The 16,525-nt window shown below is 44.9% G+C and overlaps 2 protein-coding genes and 1 long non-coding RNA gene across 3 annotated transcripts in view; 1 reads left to right on the top strand and 2 right to left on the bottom strand.

Moving 5' to 3' along the window:
• Window positions 1-16,525, bottom strand: part of LOC119118353 — a 439,862-nt gene that overhangs the window by 138,491 nt on the left and 284,846 nt on the right. The window lies entirely within an intron of this gene.
• faua (FAU ubiquitin like and ribosomal protein S30 fusion a) lies at window positions 11,851-13,658 on the top strand. Its single transcript, XM_037245305.1, has 5 exons — window positions 11,851-11,972; window positions 12,532-12,613; window positions 12,711-12,855; window positions 13,149-13,204; window positions 13,449-13,658. The coding sequence occupies exons 1-5, from the start codon at window positions 11,905-11,907 to the stop codon at window positions 13,572-13,574; spliced, it is 477 nt and encodes a 158-aa protein (XP_037101200.1). The 5' UTR covers window positions 11,851-11,904; the 3' UTR covers window positions 13,575-13,658.
• fkbp3 (FKBP prolyl isomerase 3) lies at window positions 13,839-15,342 on the bottom strand. Its single transcript, XM_037245299.1, has 7 exons — window positions 15,206-15,342; window positions 14,908-15,009; window positions 14,698-14,799; window positions 14,488-14,623; window positions 14,342-14,409; window positions 14,183-14,280; window positions 13,839-14,067 (listed from the first exon to the last, which is right to left on the bottom strand). The coding sequence occupies exons 1-7, from the start codon at window positions 15,308-15,310 to the stop codon at window positions 14,013-14,015; spliced, it is 666 nt and encodes a 221-aa protein (XP_037101194.1). The 5' UTR covers window positions 15,311-15,342; the 3' UTR covers window positions 13,839-14,012.

Consider the following 16,525-nt stretch of genomic DNA (forward strand, 5'->3'; position numbering starts at 1 on the left):
AATTGGAGTGAGTTAAAAAGTTTGCGATGAGGTATTATTTTCAATTATTCATGAGGCTGTTCATCAGGGAAGCGCTTTCTCTCCATTACATTATTGGTTTATGCAAAGCAGGCAACTAACTGACTGCTGGAATATGAATGTGTGTGCGACTCAGTAAGAGCTGGGGCCTTGTTCAAATGGATCGGTCAGGACAAGGGTACAAAACAATTTCCAGGCATATCAATAAACCTAGGAACACAGCGGAGACAGTCATAGTGGAGAAAATATAGCACACCAGGACTGAGCGTCCCTCCAAAATGGAACAAAAACTGGCCAGGAAGCCTGCCAAATAATTGAAGGAGCTGCAGTCATTTTCTAGCAAGCGCTGACTATTTCATACAAGTGACAGCACTCCAACCAAAACTGCAATGTGGCTCAGCACAAAAATGACTTTGACACCGATGGCCTCAAAAGTCAGATAAAGAGACCTTGTTTTTATATCAAGAAGGGCTGAGGGGAGGGATCCTCGCAGAAACTTGCACCATCTTTCCTCCGCGCCCGCGGAGTACGGTACAGAACGTGCGAGGTTGCGTCATAGGGAGTCAGCGCTAGAAAGAGAATCATCAGAGGAGCTTTGATATTAACCCCGATGGTGATATAACGCCGCAGCGGCGCTAAATATTTCACAGCGGATGAAATTCGGTTTGCTTGGCTCCGTACAGTAGCGCAGCGGTGCTTCTTTGAACGTGAAGAGAGCGCGGACACGACGTTGCCTGGTTTTGTTTGTTGTCGGTACGCTGTCCTCCTCTGCACCTCGCCCGTTGCATAAAGCATTCTCTTTGTTCGCTCTGACGGCGGTGGGCGGGGGTCTCTGGCACTGAGAGTCAAGTAAACGCATTCAGACTCATTGATCGATGCTAGAACAGCTGGCAGCTCGAGAGAGGAACCATCTACCATTTTAAACATCCAAAAATGGAGTCAAGGTGACAGCGTAAAAGTGATTGCGATAATTCTACCTGGTCTCACATTGGACTCGTTCTCATAAAAAATTAGAATGCGATAAGTGCATTTAATTTACTGCCTCTGAAATTTTGAATGTTGTTTATCACTGTTTAATATTCTCCTACAATACCGAGTGTTTTGTTTGCCAGGACGTCGTTTCATTTTATCTTTTCGTCTTTCCCGACTTGTGTCGTTCCTTCAAGGTGACGCTTGCACTCGCTGAACGACATTCACAAACTCGGGAATTAGTTGCATCTCCTAAAAAGACTCTCAGAGTTGTCGAGTGACACGCTGCTCCGGCGGGGGACTTGTGTTTCTGTATCGTACGTCCCAGTAGACCCAAGCCATATGCCGCTTCCTGATGGTCGTTTGTTTATCGCCACATCTCTGAAGAGGTCGGCGGTGTGTGGGAAGAACCGCAGCTGGGTCGACCTAAGGGAGGCTCGCCGACGACTTGGCCCAGCTGTGGACCTCTGCACTGAGTTGCGAGGGGTCCCCAGAGAGCGGGCCGCTTGGATCTAGGCCTGACAGGGAAGATCTTGGAATATAATTAAAGTCCGGTCCACTTTTCCTCGTGCACCATAGCTTCACTCCACTATATTACCCCGCCGAGTGTTGTGCAAAAGTGAGGCCCTAAATTTGCATGCATACTGCACTTGACAAGCACTTTCTCTTCACGCTAGCGACAAGGCTCGACACCGCACAGCTATAATTACAGCAGTGTTGACTGCCATACAAAGAAAAGGAAATGATGTCTCCGGCTTCCTCCTAAATTTCCTGCACACGCGTGTCAAAAGCTGCCGAGGACGAGAGGAAAAAAATTGTGAGGAGGCAGAAATTAAATATGCCGCTACGTGTCAGAGTGAACGTGTTAGCCTGTCAGAACGGTTTAGCCCGACTGGTGACATTATCAGAGGGGACCTCCTCCGCCACTTGTGTGCTAAGTGTAGCGCTGTACACAAGTTGCACATTCATCACAAATCGCTATTCCCGCAAATCTCGTATGACATGAAATGCGGGGCCGGCCTCGCCCCCGGCAGCCTTTGTAAACATTGCACATGACACAATTGGACTTCAGCAAATTAAAAAAAAAAAAAAAAAAAGATAGAATAAAACTCCATCAGCGGGCAGACGTTTTTTTTTTTTTGTTTTGTTTTTTACGCAGACCGAAGCTTTTTTTATGAGGAGACACAGCAAAATAAAAGGTGACTAGATTGACCAGTTGGAAAGTCACTCGGTGTACATGATTGATGATTGGTGCAGCGACATTTTTCCATTCACCACCTTGTCTCCCGTCAGTCGCTTCCTGCCTCCTCACGTTAACGAGCTCCCGAAAGCCGTTACAAGGGCGAGATCCAATAAAAGGACGAGCCTGTTTAACCCCTTGAGAGTTAGAAATGGCAACTAGGCAGCGCCGATGACAGTGAGGTCAAAGTGCGCCTCCCCAAGGCTGACAGAGTGATGGAACTGCTGTTGACTTGATTGCCCTTTTTACCAATAACAAACATCCAGACACATTTTGGATCAATTTGAACAATTACAGCAGAGAAAAGAGCTCATTACTGAATGGAGGCGACGTTATCACAGCCAGCTAGTTGGCGTCATTTAGTCTGCGGCGTGGTGGAAAAAACGCAGGTCACCAATAGATAGTATGACGACGCCATCTGTTTTGCCGCTGCTTGCATCTCTGTTTAGTCTTTTAGAACAAAAAAAATGCATGCAGTAAGGAGAAAGGAACAGTTGGTGTAGAACTAGCTAGATGTATCAAACATAAATATATATGAGAGTGAGGAACATGCAATGAACGCACTTCTGCTGCATTTGTAATTATTCATGACAGTGCGCAAGCTGTTTTTTCCGCCGTAAATATTCACATGAGACATATGTAGTGCTGATTGCCTCCTTCACCCCGCCGCCTTAACGAGCGTTTGCTACCCGTATATATCACTGTACCTCGGGCCGTCCTCCTCCTGCGAGTTCAGGACCAGCCAATTTAGACACTATCACCCTGAGAGATCTTTCGACAGACGTTTTTTTTCACCTCTGTACCAAGCGAGGCTTTGCTTACGGCGTGGGTAGGCAGCGTAGCCGTGCGCTCTCTCCAGGCCTTTCCGAGGGATTGAAGCTTGTAAATTTGAAACAAACAAGCAGTAACCATGAGCAGTTTTAAGCAGGAGAAAAATGCGACTTTTACAGTTCTGTGGAGCAGGAAAAGAAGTGTTACGGATAGATTTGGCCAGTTTGCAGCTAATGAGGAGGCAGCCATGCGGCGGGCGTAGCGACGGGTCACGAGAAGGGATGATTGCTATGAGGGTTGCAGGTTGGATGGCATGGAGGCAACCTTAATGAGGTGCGCTCGCCACGTCTTAATCGCCGCCGTGTGCCTTGTAATGCTCTCCTAGCGAAACACTTTGTGCGTGTTCAAATGCAGTCTCGCTATAGTCGCTCATAAAAATTCTTTAATATGGCTCGTTTAACAAACAGCAAGCAGGACGCGCGCCAAAGACAACTTTGATAGCCTCTGATCGTTCAGGTAGCGTCGGCGGCAGCGTTCCCGCGGGAGCCGAAGTCACTTTCCAACAGCCGAAGCCACCCGGCTGCGGTGTCAAAGAGCAAACGCGCAGCATCAAGCGCCCGCTCAACACCTTCATGTTGAATCTTGAAGACTCTGGTGTCTCATGTCTGCGCCATCCTCGCTGCGACGTCGCTCGCGAGTGCAGCGCTTTGAATGCAGACGCCCTTCGAGATTAAACAGCAGGGCCAATTGTCAAGTTGCTGTCATTTTTTAAGAAATGGGAAAAAGGCAAAGCTTTTATGGCTTTTAAGTGCATGCGTGTGATGCGTGATGTGTTCATATGCAACTTGTCAGCTGTCATCCTAAAAAAAAAAAAAATGAATATTTACATAGAACTTAATCGCTGCTACATGAGGTCAAATAATATCGAAGTGAAAAAAATACATCAAATAAAACCAGACTTTGAAATAAAAAACTAGAATCGGCCCGGAGATGTTATTCAACTCTCTCTTTTCGACTTTGGTTTTGAGTCAAATTTCCGTCTGCTGCTTTGCGCTGCCTGCGTGGGTCAAAGATTAAAATCCAATTCCCGGGAACAAAGGCGCAATGTTCAAAACGTTTTCACTGAGGCCTGTCGAGGGTCAAGTGTCCACCGATCGGTTTTTAACTGTAACTTTGAAACAGCCAATGACAAAACGCGACCAAACGATTTCAGGAAGCAAAACAATAAGCTTTTGTAACTCAATCGCCATCCAGACATCTATTTAAAACAGATCACGACCACTCGAATAATTGCATTAAAAATATGATTTATTCATAAGAAAGTAAAATAGATTTAAATGCTGGCTCTCAAAGCGTTTACATTTGTCATCCAAAGTGACACAAGTAGTGAGGCCCCATCAGATTCTTATATTGATTGATTTTGTCTGACTTGCAGCCCACCATTGTCAGGATGAATAGGAACGAGTCAAGCCCGTCAAAGTCGGCTTTGCACTCCTCGGGGATGCAGCAGGAGGTGTGGGAGGCTGTCTGATACAAAATTATGGAACTCCAAATCCTTCTGCTCCACAAAGGTGCTCCTTCCTGTATGACACCTCGTAACTCTGTGCTGCTGTTTTCAGTGGAGGAAAAGAAAAAAAAAGACTTTGCAAGTGAGTCACTTCGCTCCTAGAATGAGATTTTAAGCACTTTGGACAAGGTCACGACGTCCACGTAGCACTGGGCCTCGCTGCTAAAATGACAAGTTGTGCCGTAACGCGGGGGTTAATTACTGGGATTCCTCGCCGCCGCCGCCATCGCCCTGCACCAGTGACTAATTTAATAGCTTTATTAGGGCGGCTTTCTGTCTAATTAAATGCCTCTAATCTCGTTTGGCAAATATTGCGAGGTGCAAGTTCAAGTTGCTCCTGCGGGCCCCCGGGGTTTGCCTCGGCGCTTTGACTTTACAAGCGTGGCGTTAATGTCATGCCAAATACAATCAGACAATCACACGCTCAAGTGATTGTAGCAATTCTTCTAAAACCTGACTTGACAAATATATCGAAGCCACGTTGCAAAATTGCCGCCCGGCAAGATGTTTTTCTGTCCCCGACTGCTGTTCAGCACCATTTTGAGAAGCTTTATGGCCGTAAGACTGCTCCGACGAGGGCGGCGATAAAGCTTTACCCGTGCCGTCTTCAGCTTGTTGAACATCATCATCTTTTGCTTGAAGCTTTTGAACAACTCGAAGTCGGCGCCGGTGAAGCTTTATCACTCTGCAAAGTATCGGTCGAATCGAGTTTTTGTTGGTGTCGGTTCCGGCGCAGCCCTTTGGGTAGATTTGCCCTGGCTTTGTGTGAGCGCTTGCTCATTTCAGTTGGCAAGCCATGGGCAAGGGCAGGATATACGTACTTGCAGAAACGTTAAACCCGTAGCCCCCGCGTCTATCTGAATGATACGTGAAAGAAAATTGAAAAAAGGAAGACGATAGCGACTTTTGGGCGTGTATAGTATATAATCTGCATAGTTGTTTGAATCCCTCCAAGCTATGTGTTATCTGAAAAATAATATGCTATGACAGAGGGCGGCAAATCTGGAGTGCAAAATTATTTTTGAAAACTTTTTATTCATGCAGTCACTCAGTATTGCAGATTTGAACTCATTGCTGTAACATATTCCGCTTTACTGTTGATGGACATTTTTTGCAAAAGTTGTCAATGATGAGCTTGCCGCTGCGCTAATAGCCTTCTTAATTGTCGTCAGACAACGTTATCTCCATAGACGCCATTTTCTTAATTTATCTAGACGCAGCCATGTTTTCAGTGCAAATGACTATAGGAACACCTCGCAGCGAGGAAAGGCCAGCGCTCGGCCTACAATTAAACTAATTTTTACAGTAATTAAGCAGAATCAAATTAAAGTGCACAGCGCGCCCTCCAAGGGAGAGTGTGGCGTGTGTAATTGGAAATTTCGTAATGGTCGTCGCGATTATATATGCATTAGCGGCGCGGCATGCCTATCAGTCAGCAATGATGGTGTGGATCTTTTCGATAGATCCGCGAATCTGGATTTTGACGACTTGGAATTTGACGACTCAGTGGCCTTGTGGTACGAGTGTCCGCCCTGAGACTGGGAGGTCGTCGGTTCGATCCCCGGCCGAGTCATACCAAAAGACTATAAAATAGAACCCGATGCCTCCCTGCTTGACACTCAGCATTAAGGGTTGGATTGGGGATGCTGTGAGGAGCTGCACCCCACAGTCATAATTAATGCGCAATGTATAGCTTCTACTATGGAAGCTCGTCTGAGGACGACCGAGGGATTAGAAGTAGGCGTGGACTGGGGATTCTCGGTATGGTCAGCGGGATCGAGCGCCGTACAGACAAATCAAAAGGCATGTTGCGGGGCAAGTCAAGGCGCGCCGCAGCCATTTTGTTCACGCCGGCGCTGCGTTTGCATTAACGTCGACTGGCTCGTGCTAGCCTACATACAGTAGGATTTATAATTCCAGCACAAGCGGGAGATGGGAAATGAAAAATTGATTTGAAGGAAGCACCACAGAGTTGATTTCTTTTCAATGTCTGATTTCCCACAACGCTTCAGCCCATCTTTTTGTCTCTCGCTGGAGTTTGCGGTGAAGCCGGACTATGAACAGCAGCGTCTCGAAACCTCAATTTAAAAGTCTAACCCTTCTTTTCAAAACAAATTTGAAAAATAATCTAGTAATTGCATTTTTTCCCCTCGTCAATATAACGATTGCAATTTAAAGTGCGATTATTTTTTTCAAGATCTTCTGCGCATGCAATTTTTTTAACAAACACAAGCAATAAATAGATCCGGTCTTAGCTAGAGGTTAGCCTTTCCGATTTGAAATTGCGTTGTACAAATTGCAATATCGGTTTGAATTGAATTAATTGTTCAGCATTACTTTGACGATCAAAAAAAGGAAAAACCATAATCAAGGAGACGTGACCTTGACCCCTCCAAGAACGCCAAGTCCTTCCGCCCCAGCATCCCGACTACTGTTGGCATAGGCTGGTCCCGATAAGACATGATGAATGCAGATTGTTTGCGGCGTGACAGCATCATCTGTTTCCAGCCATGCCGGCCTTCGCTCTGCCAGGCGAGCCTATTTGGAGCTCTGGGCGCCGGCAACAAGCAACAACGCAAAAAGACAAAATAGTCACGCATACCTTAACCGAGAGAGCGCACTCGCCGCCTCGCTATCAGATGCCGGCGATATTTTTCTCCCCCCGTTGGCAGGCAGGTGGCAAACAAATCGGAAGTTGAGTCGAAACAACAAAGTACAGTGGGAACGGTGCAAAGCGATAGAGCCGTTTTTGTAATCTGCTGGCAGACATATTTATTCTGGCGCACGGCTGATATTCACCATGGCAACAGCGCGAAGGGACAGTGGAAGGGAAAGAGTTCAAAAAAACGTTCACTCACGCGGGTTAATGGTGCTGTTCAAGCACTGCTCTGTATTCATTAGAAAATACAATCTTCAAATGGAGCTTCAATCCCATGTTCACTTTTGTTTCAGCAACAGAACGCATGGATTGGCGTTGTTTCCGAAACATCCTCCGGGCACCGCCGAGCCGGAGCTCACGTTAGCCCGCAGTTTACGTAAGAGGCGCGATTGGGTTTGCGGCTGCTTCGCGGCAGCAGCAATTTCACTGCGGGTGGATTAATAATGCATGGCGCACTTCTACCGCCAACCCACACGTCACACTCGGGCAAGCACACGCACAAACACACACTCATCAAAACGGACACATGAATGAAGTTGTGTGCACCGTACGTCCATCCCCACATTTTTCTATTCTACCTTAGAATTGTAGTGTTTCCAACAAGGGGCTTACATTTTCAAACTTAGCATTAGACAGCCAGGGTTCGGGTTTCAACTCATTTGAATTCCCACCTCAGGCCCATTTTAATTTTGGCCATAGGAACTTAGCTGCACTGCGCTGACATCGGGGGACTCTCACCCGGCAATTAATGATGAATTAGCATAGCATCAATATTAAAGAAAAGAAAGATGCTAATGGCCTGCAATTGGTTGAAATATTCAACGACAGGAGCTCCATTTGTGCGATGCGGGACCGCGTCCGTCTCTCTACCGGGAGAGAAGGCGGCGGTCCCGGCTGACTGGAGCGTCACTCACGGGGCGGCTCGTGAAAGTTTAATGGAGGCTCATCGTTACGCATTAACCGAGAGCTCCTAAATGACGCCGTCCTGAATAAATCATTTCCTGACGGTGGACCTCAATGTCGTCTTTGACGCCTGGGTCTCTGGGAGTTTCCTTAAAAAAAGATTCTCATTACAGACCACGCAGGGGAGTTAGCGCACATCAGTAATCGACTACTCTGGCCTGGACACTTTTAGCTTGAAGGCCTGGGCTGGGCTTCCTTTGGCCGATCAAGTGCTCGCCACTTTTCCAGGTCGACAGCCACAAATGGCGTCTCCCTTCTATCTCTGCGGGAGCTCAGCAGCCGTCCCGTCACAGATCTGCACCCGTGATGACTCGCCAAATGAGTGTTCGAAGGGGGCGTAGCTGAGATGCAGAGATGAGTTGTTTTGGCTTTTGAAGATTTTTTTTTCCCCCTCAAAAAGGGAGCATTCAGGCAGAGAAATGATTGCTTTTTATCACCAGCGCACACAGCAAATGCTTCATTCGCTTTATTATTTTTCTTTCCGAGTGCGGCGCCAAAGCGTAACTCAAGTTATCTGCTTTGAGAAAGTGGCGAAGGGGCCCGTACAATAACAAGGAGCAGGAGGTTACGGGCGCCAGAAGCTGCATGCAATCGCGTCGGCTTCAGCTGAGGAACAACAAATGTTCGCCCGTCAGTTTGCACAAACGGCAACTTCGATGGACTTTTCAGGCCCAATCTAAACAAATAGACCTGGACTCCAACTAAAATGGCCGATTCAAAGTGCTGGCTTGGCTCGTTCACCCAGTTCGAGTTACTTTTGCCTGGCCTGGCAGTTTGAAGCGTGTCGGCATGTCAGCCCAACTTTCATCAAGTGGTGAAGCCGGTGGCTCATTTCAGTCCCCTCCGACTTCAATGACGCAGTGCTTAACTCACTGACTTTGGTTCTCTTGGCTGCGCAGAAGTGCGCGGGTGCATTTGGGAGTGAAGAGATGGTGGCAGCAGAGGGGAGATAAGCTTCATTAGAGAAAAAAAGTCTAATCTCTAGTTTAACCTTACACTTTCCCGCCCCGCCGAAGGACTCGCGGCACCCCGAGGCAAGGCGCAGAATATCGATGAACGCCGCCAACCTCGCTAAGGGCTAATGCTAAAGCTCGCGTCTTTCTTGAAGCCGCAAGATCTTTAGAAAAGATTCCTTTTTTTATTTTTTATTTTGTGTACTACTTGTGTGTAAAAAAAAAAAAAAAAAAAGAAGCTAAAGTGCATTAAGGGCAGTGCACAATTGGGCACGGGTGACTGAGGTTCACATCCCACTCATGCTGAACTCTGACCCCTCGTGAAGGCATCGGTGCCGTTTCTAACTAATGAAAAGAAACGCGAGTATAGCATCTTGTTTGAAGCGGTCTTTTTTTGTCAAAGAGGAGTATTAAGCTTTGTTGGGTGCAGCAGGTGAAAAATCCCCGAGAGTTGGTGGTGTCTTCTTTCCCCCGGTAAGCCGCAGTGGCTTTAGAGGGTTTGAGCCTCCAGATCTGTCATGTCAATGTGAGCCCACGCCTACCCTGACACGTCTAATCTCCTGGCTGCATGCCGTCAAATCGGCCTGAAATAGGAGTTTGGGAAAGGTGGCAAAGTTGCTCACCAAATCTTTCTCAGCTTCGAGCCCAATCGTCTATGATCGTTGACGGACCGACGGGTGTGCCAAACCATTTGCTCGGTGAGTGTAATCAAAAGCAACAAAACATGGCGTGATATACTAAATATCACAACAGCTCGGCTTCATATGCGAGCTGATAAAGTTGTCAAATGCAATTCAGTCCTTCCCATCCAACATGTGATGTAAAGTCTTGTCAAAAGTTGGAATGCAGTGTTCGCTCTTAAGATTGGATTCCATTCGTGAGCGCTGGCTTTTAAAGAGAGCTAACACACACGCACGCACACACTGACATACACACAAAGAGAGGGCTTTTGTGTAATTGAAAATTGCTTTGGAATTCCATCTTCATCCCCTGGCTTCCATCAGCAGGACGTGTAAAATATATCAGCCAAGCAGCTTGCTGATAAGAAAACATGTTTATTCTGCTTAGTATTTATGAAACACCTCCACATGGCTTTTTTTCCTTCCTTTCTCCTCAAAAAAATAATCTCTCCTCTTGGTGCATAGAATAATAAAAAGACGGGCGGGATGAGGACGGATGAACGAATGTCACATTCTTGTTGTGGAGTTTGGCGTGTGTGTGGAATGTGGCAAGGGGAGGACAGCATCATCATTAGGTTTGATATTAAGAGTTTTTCTCTTCATAGGTGGCACCTCTTGTGCTTCTGTCTTCTCCAAATGGACAAACGTTTGATCGTTAATGACATATGGACAAGGGGTGGCTTGAAATCGCAGGTCTCTGCTGGCTGAGAGGATGGGAATCCTGTGTGCTTATATTTTTGTCAATAAAAGACCACCACCACCGGGCCATGGAAGATGCAAAGGTAAATGACTTTAGTGATGACTAAATTAAGGAGGTTTTTTTATTTTAAAAATAACCATGTATATTGAGGCTTTTTTTTTTTGTGCAAAAAATAAAATTGAAAAATGACCTTTGACTCTGACCCCTAATCCCTGACCTTTGACATCTTCATCACACACTTGTGGACATGTTTTTCAATGACACTGATGCAAAGCAAGTTAGTAAAAAATGTATGTTTTAATTAGTTTTGACTAACTTGGACTACATTAATGTCGTTAAAAAAAAACATACTCAAAAGTGTGTGACGACATTCGTGTTGCCTTTGCTTCTCAGTGTTGTGCAGTACATGCAGTGTTGTGCAGTACATGAAGCACAAGTTGGAAGTTCGGTGAGAGAGGTCGGCGCACTTACGCCATCTTGTGGAGTAATGTGATATCGCACATTAGCTCCTCAAGCATACAATACTGGGTACTCGCATCATAGAATAGAACAGAATAGAATAGAATAGAATAGAATAGAATAGAATAGAATAGACATTTATATTTTTAAAGATGCAAGTTGGAGAACAAAGGGGTTACGTACGTTAAAAAAATGGCCAACTATTGAATGTCAAAATTGCAAACCAGTAAGGGGGCCACAGAAACATGTTGGTTTATTGAGACAGTTGCCCACTTGTGTGTGAAATGTCAGCATCTCCACCGTGTTGAAGAAGCTCTTAGTCTAAATATATGTTCCCATAGTATTTGCAGTCTGAACATAATTTAAAACATTTAAACTCTTATGATATATTCAGTGAATATGTGCACATAGGGCGGCTCGGTGGTGCACTGGTTGGAGGGTGCCGGTTCAATTCCACCTCCGACCCTCCCTGTGTAGAGTTTTCATGTTCTCCCCGAACCCGTGTGGGTTTCCTCCGGGCACTCCGGTTTCCTCCCACATCCCAAAAACATGCTTGACGGGCCGATTGAGCACTCTAAATTGCTCCTAGGTGTGAGTGCGAGCGCGGATGGTCGTTCGTCTCTGTGTGCCCTGCGATTGGCTGGCAACCGGTTCAGGGTGTCCCCAGCCTACTGCCCGATGACCGCTGGGATAGGCTCCAGCACGCCCGCAACCCCCGTGGGGACAAAGCTGTACAGAAAATGGATGGATGGATGTGCACATAGTCCCACTTTGCCACATCCATTATGGCGACTGAACATGCTGATTAGCGACGTTTACGCCCTATGATTCAGTGTACTATACACATAGCGCCACTTTGCCACATCCACTATGGCGACAACTTACAGGCGTGGCTATCTCTCGACGCAGTTCTGTCAATTTGCACATGCGCAGTCGTGTCCCATCGAACAGCCTTTCCTATGCTGCACGTTTAACGACAAGCATCCAAACGAGGTAAGGCCTATTCGTGCCGAGTTGATGAAGTAAATTTAAACACGTTGCCGGCTGTTTTTGTGTGTTAAAATTCACACAAAACACCCGTTAGCATATTAATGAAACGCCACATTGAACGAACTGGTGAACATTTTGTGTTCATCATCCTACTTTTCCTACGAATGCCGTGGGTAGCATGTGGCTAGCTGCGTTAGCTTAGCATTAGCCTAACAGCGACAACTTACAAAAGTGTACCTTTTCCCTCGGTTTCGTTCCTTTTTTACCAGCGTCAAAGTTTGCTGGTTCAGCTTTTGCTTAACGAAGTCGAGTGAGTTTCGTGTCAATTTACATAGTTAAATATCCAAAGTTAACGCATGATATCGTAGTGTGTTATTAGCGCTATGGTTTCTCCACGGAAGAATTTCTAAAATAGAGACGGGTGTTTGTTTGTTTTTTGTTTTTAAATTGCTTAATACTTGCTTGGCTTTTAAATCAATCTTTCACCGCATTTTCAAAATTGTGTACATTGTGGTCTTATCTAAATGTATAAGACGATACGAGATGTCACTTTCTTTTTCAGCATAAACATGCAGCTCTTCCTGCGTGCCCAGAACACTCACACCCTTGAGGTGACAGGACAGGAGACTGTGGGCCAGATTAAGGTAATATAAGAATAATAAATGCAAGTGGGACTGTTAGATCACTAGGTGTCATGTATTATGATACTCGGCAGCAATATTTTTCTTTTCCATCCATCAGGCTCATGTCCAGACTCTGGAGGGTCTTCTGGTGGAGAATCAGGTAGTGCTACTTGCAGGTTGCCCGCTAGAAGATGATGCCTCCCTGGCATCATGCGGTGTTTCCGAGCACTGCACCTTGGAGGTAGCCGCCAGGCTTCTGGGAGGTCAGTTGTTGAAATGTTAAAAATGATTTTAATGATGCCGTTTGATTCGATAAAGGTGATTTCAAAATTTTTCGGTGTATTTTGCCACAATACTAATCCAGTCATTTTTAAAAATCTACTTTGCGGTACCGACGACAAACCAAATCATTGCTCCAATATTGACTGATGCATTACTGATCTGATAATAATCCTGCATCCATATTTACATGTTTACACACCTGTTGTAATTTACTCACTGGCTTTGTGTTGCCTGTTGCCATCGTATGTAAGTAGACTTTTCCCTTTGTGTCTAGGTAAGGTCCACGGCTCTCTGGCCCGTGCTGGAAAAGTGAGGGGCCAGACTCCCAAGGTGAGGAAAGTGAATGTACCTTTCATGTATCCATTTGATATTGAAATAGAATTGAGGGTTAGAAAATCAGTTGTTTTAATTTCCTGCTTTATAAATGACAAAATTCTAAAAATTGATATTATTAGGCCTTTGTGATGGATAATAATAAATTACATTTATAGTGCACTTTACATTAAAAAAAAAAGTCTCAAAGTGCTAAGATTTTTTGAACTGTGATGTTTTCAACATGTCGTTTGTTTGGCAGGTGGACAAGCAGGAGAAAAAGAAGAAAAAGACCGGCCGTGCCAAGCGTCGCATCCAGTACAACCGTCGCTTCGTCAACGTGGTGCCCACATTCGGCAAGAAGAAGGGACCCAACGCCAACTCCTAAGTGACTCTTGACCATACTCAGCTCTTTTGTCAGAGTTCAAATGTTTTTCCGATGTGAATAAAATGTTTAACTCGGCTATCGTGAGAACATGCGATCAGAAATCTGAGGATGGGAATCGTCTAGTTGTCACTTGAAAATGCAGTTACATGAAAATAGATGAAAATAATAGTAGATGTACTTATATCAGCTGCTGACATTAAGTGGGATAATACAGCCATGCTGGGTTTGCTTAAAATAATTTGTATAAAAACAAAAACTTCAGCCTTGTCTGTGAAAGTTATATTTTAATGCTAACAAAGAACATAAAAAAATCAACTAATTTCCCCAAACATGAGGAATTACATTGACATTAAAGCAACAAAACGGTTATGTAGTTGGAATCCCCAGTCACCAATGTGTGAGCACAGAAAATTCAGACAGCTTTCCAGTTTTCTTGCTTTAATCCACAGCCACTAGCTCCACCTCAAAGATCAGCTTGGCATTAGGTGGAATTCTGAAAAAAAGTTAAGGTAGATGGACAGTAAACTCAAAGATAATCATGCTTTTTTGTCACGATTGTTAGACACCCAATTTCTAATTTAGTTCCATCTACAGCCCAAAAAGGATACTTGGAGTCGGGGCGGCCCTTCTTTCCGTACGCCCACTCAGGTTCGATCTCCAGACGGGCTGTCTCACCCCTGCTCATGGTCAACAGGCCCTCGTCCCACTGCGGCAAGACGACTGTGTTAAACACAAAAGGCGGACAAGAACGGGAATAACGCACGTACCCCTCGGATGACTTTGCCCAGGCCCACTTTGAAGCTCAGTGGCTTGGTTTGCTTTTTCTTTCTTGCCACTGCAAAGATTACAAAGTTGGGACTTAATTAGTCGGACTGCATTGTAAGTAAGCGCATGACCTTTTGATGCTAAGCACCTGGTGGGATGTTGGTGTCAAAGACCGTGCCATCCTCCAGCGTGCCCGTGTACCAGCAGCTCACAGTGTTGCCTTTTTTAGGAAAGTTAGTCTTGTCGCCTTTCTTAAGCGTTGATTTAGTAAACTTGGGTGGACCCTGAAGGGAAGCATCATCGCCAATTATTTGGATGATTCTACAGAAAAAGACCTTCCCAGTGCTTGGGTCTTTACCTCATCTGCAACTTCTGCCTTGACCTCTTTGGGCTTCTCATCTATTTTGACGGCTTTGACCTGTTTCGTCACTTCTTCCACCGGCTCTGTGCCTTTAAACCTCTACAAAACATTTTTGTTCTTTCATGCATGCATTGTGTACATTTAATTCGCGTCGATAATACATTTCTGAAGTCTAAGTCGAAAATACGTCATGATGACGTTACTCACTTTATTGGCAAATAACTCGATGTAGGCGGCGATGAGCTGATCCTTGTTTGCAGTTTTGGCCACGTTTTTGATATTTCCCAGCAGTTTGTGCTCGATGAGAAACTGAACATAGAATGAGAGGTTAATTCTTTGTAACAAGAGGTATACGTGACGTAAAGGAGCTTGCAAACATTGATTTCCGTCTCTGTGCGGCTACGCACATTAAGCTGCAACACACGAACAAAGCATATTCCCTTTAGAATGCGTTTTTTATTTAATTGACAACCGAGGCTTTTGAATGCTCAACCGACAAACGTACCGAGTGTGCCGCATTGTCCTGAATAAAGTTGATCAGGTCTTTTTTGGGCAAATCGTCACTTTTCAGCTGCTCGTCGCTCCACTCTCGCGCTGGCTCGTCCGCCATTTTGAGCTAGCAATTTCAGTATTCAATGAAATTTAAAGATAATGAAAAAAAAAAAAAAAACGAAAACCGACTAAATATTAGATCACACTATTAGACAAATACATTGTGTGTTATATTTATTATTTTTTAAAAATCCAAACAAGGAGTTATCAAGTACACTATTATACAAATACATTGATGTATTAGATTTATTATTAAAAAATAATCCAAACAACAAGGGGAGTTAACTACAGTTGCAAAAAACTTAACTTTCCTTTGCAGCATTTAATACATTGTACGCTTTGGTTCGCTTGCCACTATTTATACTATATATGTTAACAGATTGTTAAAGGCATCACTTTGAGACTTGTACTAATTATTTCTTTTAACTTCACGGAGGTAGGTAAAATAAATGAAAATAAAAATAAATAAGAATGAAGTTTCCGTGGGTGACGTTTTCTATAATGAAGTGGCCTGTTATTAGGTACACCTAAAAATGGCGGTGTACCTAATGAAATGTCCATAAGTGACGTCACAAAGAAACCAGCCAATCAGGATGTGGGGATGGGCGGGTGTGTCACTTTTCACTTTCTGCTAAATTTAGACCAGGATTTTTCCTTAATTAAGTGGCCTGTTATTAGGTACACCTGAAAATGGCGGTGTACCTAATGAAGTGTCCATAATGACGTCACAAAGAAACCAGCCAATCAGAAGGTGGGGGTGAGGGCGGGTGTGGCATTTTCACTTTCAATTAAGTGTTGACCAGGATTTTTCCCTAATGTAGTGGCCTGTTATTAGGTACACCTGAAAATGGTGGTGTACCTAATGAAGTGTCCATATGTGACGTCACAAAGATCCAGCCAATCAGGGGGTGGGGGTGAGGGCGGGTGTCGCACTTTTCACTTTCAGTTAAGTTTTGACCAGGATTTTTCCATAATAAAGTGGCCTGTTATTAGTAGGGGTGTAACGATTAATCGATACACATCGATTAATCGATATAATGCTCTACGATTTGTTGGCATCGGTGCTAAACGTAAACATCGATCTATATCGCCCGTTTTTGACCTCGGACATTAGACGCGACTTTATTTTGAAATCCAGTTCATTGTTGCTTGCTTCCTCTTTCCGGGAGCAGTACGCGGCGTGTTGTGTTGTGAGCAGAGCAGGCACGTGAAAGGGGAGCCGACAACTACGCGGCTCCTGGGCTGGTGCTATGGCTAGTGTCTGTCCAAGAAG

The sequence above is a fragment of the Syngnathus acus genome, chromosome 24, assembly GCF_901709675.1.
Source record: "Syngnathus acus chromosome 24, fSynAcu1.2, whole genome shotgun sequence".
NCBI lineage: Eukaryota > Metazoa > Chordata > Actinopteri > Syngnathiformes > Syngnathidae > Syngnathus > Syngnathus acus.

Bases quoted from the DNA above. Each gene is read 5' to 3' on its own strand.
- fkbp3 (XM_037245299.1), bottom strand. From the start codon at position 15,310: ATGGCGGACGAGCCAGCGCGAGAGTGGAGCGACGAGCAGCTGAAAAGT. The intron at 14,624-14,697 runs GTAAAGACCCAA...GCTTCCCTTCAG, and splicing joins AGGCAGAAGTTGCAGATGAG to GGTCCACCCAAGTTTACTAA. The intron at 14,281-14,341 runs GTACGTGCGTTA...GTCTTGCCGCAG, and splicing joins TGGGCAAAGTCATCCGAGGG to TGGGACGAGGGCCTGTTGAC.
- faua (XM_037245305.1), top strand. From the start codon at position 11,905: ATGCGCAGTCGTGTCCCATCGAACAGCCTTTCCTATGCTGCACGTTTA. The intron at 11,973-12,531 runs GTAAGGCCTATT...TTTCTTTTTCAG, and splicing joins ACGACAAGCATCCAAACGAG to CATAAACATGCAGCTCTTCC. The intron at 12,856-13,148 runs GTCAGTTGTTGA...CTTTGTGTCTAG, and splicing joins AGCCGCCAGGCTTCTGGGAG to GTAAGGTCCACGGCTCTCTG.